At 39.6% G+C, this 10,000-nt stretch overlaps 1 protein-coding gene across 3 annotated transcripts in view; it reads left to right on the forward strand.

Annotated features, from left to right (window-relative positions):
• The window catches only part of LOC138019700 (GATOR2 complex protein WDR59-like), a 43,960-nt gene that overhangs the window by 23,327 nt on the left and 10,633 nt on the right, over positions 1-10,000 (forward strand). For all 3 annotated transcript variants that reach the window (XM_068866562.1, XM_068866563.1, XM_068866564.1), the window contains 6 exons: positions 1,813-1,977; positions 2,357-2,452; positions 3,524-3,665; positions 4,002-4,074; positions 7,314-7,476; positions 9,003-9,124. In XM_068866562.1, coding sequence (XP_068722663.1) covers positions 1,813-1,977; positions 2,357-2,452; positions 3,524-3,665; positions 4,002-4,074; positions 7,314-7,476; positions 9,003-9,124 — 761 coding nt within the window. The remainder of the gene's footprint in view (positions 1-1,812; positions 1,978-2,356; positions 2,453-3,523; positions 3,666-4,001; positions 4,075-7,313; positions 7,477-9,002; positions 9,125-10,000) is intronic.

Here is a 10,000-nt window from a genome sequence, read left to right on the forward strand (position 1 = left end):
GTTGGAAGCGTGCTTGAGTTTCAACAAAATGAGCCCCAAAATCAGTGAAAAATTGTGACGCCGATGAATAATAAAGTAGGTGCTATTTCCAAAATGATGGAATTTCCTGGTGATAAATGACGTCGGACGCGTCTTGGAGAATAAATTTTGACTTTGCATAAACAAATGGTCAACCTCAAGAGTTGGGCGATTGTGATCTTTGTTTTGACTTCGCTCATTTTATTGTCAAACTTTATAACACTTGACAGAAAAAGAAACTTACAAAAACTCGGTATCTTGCCATCATTTGACACAGATGCTTCACTGTTTGGCAAGTAAACATGCGGCGGTAACTTAATCACGGCGCCCGCTGAATTCTGGCCATGTCACTTTCGATTTTGCGATTTATTTGTGCAGCCAAAAGTAGAATAACAAACTTGAACGTAGCAAAACTCTCCCAAAATGTTTGTCGCTGATCGTAACTTTTTATATTCTATATTCACGGTTCAAAATTAATGTTGTTTTCATGTCGTAAATATTTTATTCTCGATCGACCGTCCTGGAAACTTCCTTCTGTTCTTTCTAAAAACTGTGTATCAATAGTTATTTACTTTTGCATCAATATTTGTTTTGCATAAAGCAAGCTAACAAAATCTGTACCTTGCTGAGTTCGCATTTGTTAGCGTTAATAGTATTTTCGGTCCGATGCTTTTGTTAATGAAAGGGTATATTGTTTAGGTCACCCATCCAGATACTAACCCCGCCGGATAGGTGTAAACAGTACTTATAAAGCTGTCAGATGCTCAGAGGGCACGTTTAAACTTGAGGTGAAAAGAAGTTGTGAGGGAACTTGAAAATGATCTACATGTGAGCCCAGAAGCCAATGTTTCTCGCTTCTCTTTTATTTGTTATTCTTCAGAGACTGGAATGCTGTAGTTCAATACCACACAATTCAGTGCCTTCTGAATTTCGGTAACACTTACCACAGGCAACTCAGTGTATGCTTCACGGAAGCATTTCGTTCAATATTACAACAGTACAAAAATGGCAAACGGAATTTAATTTTACATGTTAAAGGTTACCGTTCAAAGTTCGCTGAGGGAAGACGAAGATTACGAGCATACACCAAGCGGAGAAGTGTCCGATCGCTTAAAGAAACGATACCATATAATAGACCACTTTCTAACCTCACGTTCTTGGGACCGTACGTACTGGGAAATTTTGGCCCTCGATCGTTTTTGTACACCCCTCGCGCTGCCACGACCTCGGGCCAATATTCCCCAGTACGGCCCTTGCGCTTGGTTAGAAAGAGGTTAATCTTCGTTCACGATGCAAACACTTCTTTCCAGAAATTATGCTCCTAATCAGATACACGCTGAATATCAGTTATTATCACAAACTGTCCCTTCGGTGTATCCTGAACACCAACTACTCATGCAATACAGTTAATGTTTAGGGTAAATGTTGTTTTTAACTAGGGCTTATCTCGACTCTAAATATGTTTTGCTTTGTAGAATAGTGAAGGGCACTTTAATGGCATTAATTTTATTGTCTGTATTTCTGGACACTAGTGAAGTTAAAGTTGATGAGAGGAGTATGAATTGCCCCTTCGTTCATATGAAAAGCGGCATGCAAGTACGTGTGAAAACATTTCTGGTGGCAAAAACTGTAAATCCTTGAATAATCTAAGGCAGCTATGACAATCAAGAGCTTTTTGCAAGAAGCACAGAACCAGACATGGGTTAGCTCATCCTTGTAATTTCGATAGTATTTACATGCCAGGAAGTTAATTGAATGCATGGTTTTTAAATGTCTGAATCTGTTTGTCTGCAGATGGATGCTGGACACAGGAGCTGTACTGTATGTGCCACAAATGGATCAAATATTGTATCGCTGGTGATAAACTTTCCCGCTCACTATCCAAACCAAGCTATCCCATCCTTTGAATTCACTTCTGACACAACCATTGACACCAATACCAAGACCAAATTAATGAAGGTAAGGGTAGAGTTTTTATCAGTTATTTTTGAAGTTGAGGCAGCTGTGTATCTCGTTCCTAAATTGACGTTTGAGCAAGGTTACCTCTTTTACTAAGCAACCTGAATTTTGGCACTTACACGGGTGTGGTCTTCTTCTTTCAGAGTAGTTTTGCAAATCTTTTATGGTGAAGAGCAATGGAGTTGTGAATTTGTTGTTGCAATAAAACCACGTTCCTCTCAATATTGTTGTGATCTTATGGTCATAGATTAGCTTCTTAGTTATTTTCTAGGGGGCATTGTACCTTTCTTAAGTCTATTACGTAGTTTATGTATCTCTATTTACGTGTGGTACAAATAAACTATTTTTGTTGTTGTTGTTGTATCCCTGTTTTTTTTAGACCCTACGCGAAACAGCTCAAACTCATGTGAAGCTAAACCAGACTTGTCTCGAACCCTGCCTCAGACAACTGGTCAGCCATCTTGAGGAACTGACGGTGAGCTAGATTCACAATTGTTTTGCATGTCTATTCTAGATCCTTGAGAGCAAAATGGGCAAGATCGTTTTACAAATCTAAACTACTGCAAAATTTGCGGTTGGTTTCATCGCCTGGGTTTCTTGCAGCGTCGGGTCATGTTTTTGCCAAAGTGATCTCTTCAGTTTTAACTTCTTTCACTCTAATTCATGGGCTGAAGATGAGAACTCGGGATCTATTCGTACCTTGTTGTGGCAACCATGACGGTTTTCATGGCTTTCAGTTAAATAGGGGATTTGCCCTTTGTCTTTACAGACCTCTGATGTAAATGTAATAATGAACGCATAGTCTTCTTTTGTACAACTTAAGGTGCCCAACATTTGATTTGATTTGACTTTATATCAATGTTTATATAATAACCCAAGTTATTCACGGATTTTGATTGGTTCTTGCCTATGATCTATTAGAGGACAGACACACGATTGACGTCACCATCAGCTTTTATGCGAATAAAGTGTAATTCTTTATTATATAAAACAAATAGATTCCATGTTGCCGTGGGTCTGTTCAGTAATAGATCACAAAAGACGTCAAAATGTGGTAAGAACATCAGTGACACACTTGGCTATCGCCTCGTGTGCCACTTTTTTGTTCTTACCACATTTTGACGTTATCTGTGATCTATTACTGAACAGACGCACGGCAACATGGAATCTATTTGTTAAATAGTGTCCCTAGGGCCCTAGGACTAGATGACCTGACACTTAGTGCATCTCATCATCATCATCACCGAGTCATAATCAATAAATACTAAGTCAAACCCTTGCCAACCTGTTTGTATATTTCTATGCAAATCTAAACAGATTTTGTGTTTATTCGTGGGGAAATCTCCCCAAATTTTGAAACTCCCAGCCCAGGTAGGATAAGTTATTCCGGCTTTTTTTTCGCATGTTGTTCGTCGCATGTTTTCACGTTAAACTGGAAACAAGAATGTTTCTTAAATACTTCTTAAAGTTTTTGAACAAAGTTCGGGTTCGGGTTCGGGTTCGAAGGGTTTGATGGTTTAGTGGCTTTTTTATTGTCTCTAACCAGCTTCAAGAGCGTTCCCCTGTGGAGCGGTTTTCCTCGGCTGTGCCTCAACTTCATGGCCGACTCGACCCAATCTCTTACGGTAGTTACCTTGACGCGGCTATACCTTTTCCACGTACATCTGGCGCCAAATTCTGTGCTTGTGGTGAGTAGGTCATCTCAGCTACTAAACTGAGATTTTTTCCTGCTTAACAGAATGCAGAAAACATATCATTGGAAGCAAATGAATTTTGTTTTCAGACGATCTAGTCGAAAATTTGACAATCGTCTTCAACTTAAAGAAAATTAAGAATACTGTTTATTTTCTCGGTCTTCCCGGTCAGGCACCTCAAAAGGGATGTACTATTTCCTTCATCAAAGAGTTCAGCTCTAAGAGCGTAGCAAACTAAACACGAAATACGATTCTTGTTTTTCAACACCCTGATGTCATAGCAGTCTTCTGATTTTGAACTGATTCCTTCTCCTTGTGTTATTCATTCAGGACTTCTGGTTTGTTTTAATTTGCCGGGAAGATACAGTGGTCGGGAGGGGTCTGGTGGAGAACCTACGCCAAGGTAGTTGCAATAGTAGATAGTACATATTCTGGTAAAAAAGCGTTCTCTGGTTAAGAAATTCAAAAACGTATGCTTTCGGCTTCCAGACAAAAGCCTTTAAAACCTAAGATGTAAATGCGCGAGATGGAAATATATACAAAATGGAAGTGTGAAAAAAATTGTAAAAACGGTAAAAGGGAAAAAAACGCTAATCTAAAAGAATAGAGTATTGTTTTGGCAAAGACTTGAAGTTATTGTCTGCTTCATTAGTGTTAGCGTTGTGCCAAGATTACAAATACATGATTGTGCCATGGGAAGCCCGGTTAGTCCAGCCGTCGCTAACCTTTGTGTGGAGGTTATCGAAGAATCAGCCATATCGTCCATGAGAGTTCCCCCAAAATATGAAAAGATATGTTGATGACAGTTTTGTCATCGTCAAGAAAGATTGCGTACCTGAATTCCACGACAAATAAAACTCTATAGACCCCATGATTTCCTTTACTATAGAAAAAGAGAACAATCAACAAATCTCCTTCCTAGATACCCTAGTCTCCAGGAAGAATGTTTTCATCGTCATTGACGTCGTTCGTAAACCAACGCACACGCGGACAGATATTTGGACTTTAATTCCCATCATGAGAAGAGACACAAAATAAGTACTGCCGTCTACCCTCCTAAACCGTGCTTGTAATCTACCGAATACAATGGAAGGGAAATCGTCTGAAGTTAATCATGTCACTAACGCCCTTCTTGCCAACGGCTATCCACCTGCCGTCATCGTATTAAAAAAGACAAAAACCTTCCCCGGAACTTATTCCTTCACCGGAAGAATTGGGGGCATATTTTTCAATCTGATTGAAAATAAATGCACCACCATGGCCTGCCTTCCTTATCTTCGTGGTATCACAGAACCCCTCACATGTCTTCTTCGAAAGAACGGAATCAACGTTGTTACTAGACCTCACAAGACCTTGCAACAAGAATTCCCTTCCCCCAATTGAACTCCAAACCAATGTGATGAATAAATTCCCCTGCGCCGATTGTTCCTGGAGCTACATTGGTGAGACTGGAAGGTGTTTTTCAACGAGGAAAAAGGAACACATTCGAAATGTAAAAATATATTAAACTGGCTCTAATACTGCAGCTCACGCTATTGACTTCAATAATGCCAGAGTAATTGACAAAGGAAACTTCCGAATTCGAAAAACTTTGGAATCTTGGCACACTGCTAATACTAATGAAGCAGACAATAACTCCCAAGCCTTTGCCAAAACAATACTCTATTCTTTTAGATTAGCGCATTTTTCCCTTTTACCGTTTTTACAATTTTTTCACACTTCCATTTTGTATATATTTCCATCTCGCGCATTTACATCTTAGTTTTTAAAGGCTTTAGACTGGAAGCCGAAAGCTTACGTTTTTATATTTCTTTACCAGAGAATGCTTTTTTTACATGAATATGTTTCCAAAACTTGGTTACTCTTCTATTTTTAATAGTAAATAGTACGTTGACATGAAGGTTAGAAAGTTCATTTCCGTTAGATAAGCGACACAAGGTTGTGTTAGCAAGCCCGGAAAAACCCAAACTCTGCAAAGTTATAAAATATTCTGCGGTGCAGATTCACAGCCACCTTCATAACTGGAAGATGGTAAGGTGGCTCGAAATCTGCTCCAGATAATTTTTTTGAACTTTGCAGAGAGTTTTGTCTTAGCATGCTTATTACTTTACAGCAAAAAATGGGGGTCACCGAGTTCGTTTTTTAGTTATAAGCCGTTTAAAGTCAAAATAAACGGTGTTTTTGTTTGGTTTTTGTTGCCATGGTAACCTACACGTCACATTAATGATTGCACCTTGTTAAGCCAATTCTTGGTGTTTCATTTGGTACCACAATATTGGTACCACAATATTGCCGTTACGTGTTGAAGAGATAGTACTTCTGATGAGACATTCCCTTCAAGTTTTTGAAACTGGTTTGAGCCACATTAAGTTCATTATCTGTGTTGATCTTTCTAACTTTCATTTCATGTCCATCCGCAGTTCAAATCTTTGAAATTTCACATATTCCAAAAATAAGTAGATAGTACATTAAAAAACCCTCTTCTTGTTCATGATAGTTAAGTACAACTGTTATTGAGCTCACGGAAACAACAGCTCAAATTCAAGTCTGCTACATTTGTTCCAAAGCTGCCTTTTTGTAGTTTCTTGACTTTTGAAAATGTTTCATTAGTATTTTTTCATTAAATCGTACTGAAGGCAAAGAAGGTTTTTCAACTGAGGGTCAAAAGGCTTTGACAACGGACCCCCAATCAAGGGTGTTTTCACGTGACGTCACGGCGGTCATGTTAGTGTTCCTAAACAATGGAACGGCTGCCATGGGGGTATTCCTAAGTAATCCTCCGGGAACTGAGCTCTATTATCATGCAAACGTTTTCTTTTGTTTCGGTGGGAAAACAAGGTTACTGATCACATGAGTGAAAACACTCTTGTTACATATCATTTGTTCCGAGCGCGGGAAACCATGAATGTGTAAGTCACAATGCCTGACTGATTAAAACTGGCGACAGATTTGTCGGCAAATGCTTGTTGAAAAGGAGTGATATTTGTAATTGAAGAAGTACTGTTAAACCCAAAACTGACGTAATGACGTTGGCCAATCGCAACATACCGAGGCACTCGAATGAGCCAATCAGGTGGCAAAGAATGTAAATGCAACGAGCGCGTAGCGCGGGAAATTACGTGCGAACGGGCACAATAATTGTGTCTCTTCAGTCTTCCCGGAGTCTTGATTTTATTGGTTATTTGGTTTCCTGTGATTGGCTGAGAATGTGGCTCGAGATCAGTGGTGATCAATCACTTCGAATAGCGATGTAAACCCAGTGAGAAGAGGTCGAGAGTTGACCTCTCGAACACCGAGGTAATACTGACCGTAGTGTCATGAACAGTATATTTGAAAACCGATCATTGCGTCCCTAACCAAAAGTAGGTTCTCCGACTAATCATAACTGTACATTCAAGCCTTCAAATCGACCAGTCAGAACTCAAAGAACCGTTAGACACGGGAAAAGGCTCCAGTCACTAACAAACACTCGATCACATGGTAAACTATTTAATATTTGTGACGCTGGCTAACTTTTTTAATTTGACGTTTCCACCAAACCGAGAAAAGTTTACGTTACTCAGTTTCATGCTTTATGTCGCTCCGTTTATCTGTTTTCTCGTTGTTTCTAGAGAGTTCTTTAACCTCTCCTTTTGTCCCTAGATCTCTCTCAGCATTTTCGGCGTACAGCTCTCGCCCCAGCAGTGGTCCAGCCTTGCCGCCCCTCATCAACAGCTCCTTTCAGAAGTCTCACCTCAGACATACTTTTAGTTCTTTTGGTCAGCAGGCACCATCTAGGACCATGATTTACAGAAGTTTCAGCCAGGTTGGTGAATCAGAAAACTTTGTATTTCTGACAATCCTTTATTACTGATGCAAACAAGAAGGTGTCGTATATGATGTATCGACCTGAACGCGCGTGAAGCACGCTGGATCACCGGGTCGGTTGCCCAATTTCTGTTACTCAGCCATGTGTAGTTAAGCTTTATGTTCAAGGACATTTATCGTTTTCCTTCCGTTCATTACAAAGAAATATTGCTATCCTGCATTTTACCAAAATAAATTCAGAGTGAGTTTAACTTGTGCTAAGATTCAGAGCCACTCAAAAATCGTGGCCGTGCTCAGAAGCGCGAGTAGGACAAAGCAAAGACTCGAAGCGAAGAGGCATTCAAAGATGTCACACGTCTTGGAAAGCAAACATGCTGACAGTGAATTTCCAGCTAGATAATTTTTTCTAATTGACATTGATCATGATTTGGTCTTTGCTATTCGGTGGGCTGGCAGGGAACATGAAGGTCCGCTGCCTTTCTTGATTCTTTTTAAACTGATCCAACATTTTTCTTTCGAGGTAATTTTGGACCAAACAAAATCTACGGCGGAATATGGAATAACGCTTCTTAATTAAGGAGTAAGAATGCCTTTTTAGAGTTTTTGAATCTCACGAATCACGCGTTGATGGTACGTGCATCGATTCCGTTTTGGACAAAATTTCTGCCTGCTCTTGATCGTCTTGCTGCAAGAAGAAATGGAGGGGTTAGTTGGCGCTGCGTCTTAGGGAGAGTAAGACAGGAAAATTTGGTTTCATCAAACGAGTTAGAGCAGTTTTCAAATGATTGTCGAAAGTAATTACGCGATTGCAATTGCTACGCTTAGTGATTGGTTTAAAAATCTCGCGCCAGTTTAGAGCGGTTTTCAAATGAGTGTCGTAAAACCAAAACCAAAGTAATTACTTTGGCCAATCAAAAAGGACGGAGACAATCCAGAAAACCAATCAAAACTCGAAGTAATTACACGTAGCCGACACAAAGCGCGGGAAAATGTGCGCGCGCGCGACCTACCATTGGTTTTGGTTTCACTTCTTTTTGGTTGAAAAAGTGGCGCGAGAACTTTGAACCAATCACTGATTGAAGTAATGCAAAACCAAATTAATTATCTAATTACTTTCGACACTCAATTGAAAACCACTCTATCAACCAATGAGAAGGAAAACCAAAACCAATCGCGACTTGCACGCGCGATTTTTCCCGCACTTTGAGCAAGTTACACGGAATTGCTACGAATTTGGACTGGTTCTTTGCGCTGTTTGCACCTGCTGTGATTGGTCGAAGGAATTACTTTGGTATTTTTGTTTTACGACACTCAATTATAAACCACTCTAATTGATGAAGTTCGAATTACTATCTTGAAAAGATTGCATGGCAGACGTTACGAGCATTAGCCCTACATCAGAGCGAATTGATTTGCTCTGCAGAAGTGCTAACGCCCAAAACATCATCCATTTGATCTTTTCACGGTGACAATTCTACCTATATCAACTTGTTTAATTATTAAAACTAAAATTTCGCGTTGCAGCAAGAAGACGATGGACAGAAATACAGTGGGGTACCCTCTAGGAGCAGCGATGTTGGTCTGGTTGTGATTCGTGACGTCAGTGCAATGATGCCCATCCATCAGTCACTGGGTCAGGCATACACGTAAGTTTAAGGGATGATCTTAAACAGCATTGACCAGAACCAGGTTGCTGACCAGCGGTTTTCGTTAAAACGATGGTATGCTGGGGGTGCTCAGTCTCGCGGGCTCAGAAAACCTGCTTGTGGTCATTGTTATTTAAGGTTTTTCAAGTTTAAGACGGAAAGGATTATGTAGAAGGTTCTTTCAACGATTGCTTTTGCGTTCACTAAATTTTTTCATGTTAGCTTTGTATTACATGACACTGACAATGGAATAGTCATGACATAAATTATAATTGGGAAAAAGGAACAAGGTAGTTGCAAGTGTAATTTGTAATGTTGAAGAGAATCAAAGCTTCAAGCTCGTAAACGACTAAAATAATTTGACTCTGAAGCCACTTTTAAAGTGGTACTACGACCAAAAAAAAATTTTGTTTTTCCTTTGGATTTCAAAACTAGGTTAACTAAACACTAACTCACCCAAGTTTTAAGTTCTGATTTAAAAAAGATACCTGTTTATTGTAGCTGAAATTTTCTTATTTATTGGTCCGCCATTACTAACTTCAAAATCTTGAGAGAGCTGGGTCGAGGAGAAAATGACGTCAAACACTCACTAGTTTAAGAATGCAATGCGTGTGTACGCGGCATAATTAATATGCAGCACGGGAGTTTCGGGCTTTCACACTTTTCAACCCGTGTTTTGCATATATAATAAATTGCGTTTACACGCTGAAATTTTAAGCTAGTGAGTAAATGACGTCATTTTCTCTAGATCCAACCCTCTGAGGTCCAATCGGCCAGTTTTGAACGTGAGTAATGGCGGACCATGAAATCCAAAACTTACACTCAAAATAAACAGCCTTTGGATAAAACTCAAAGCTCAAAATTTTGCCAGTTAGG

This window comes from Montipora capricornis, chromosome 10 (assembly GCF_036669925.1).
Source record: "Montipora capricornis isolate CH-2021 chromosome 10, ASM3666992v2, whole genome shotgun sequence".
Lineage (NCBI taxonomy): Eukaryota > Metazoa > Cnidaria > Anthozoa > Scleractinia > Acroporidae > Montipora > Montipora capricornis.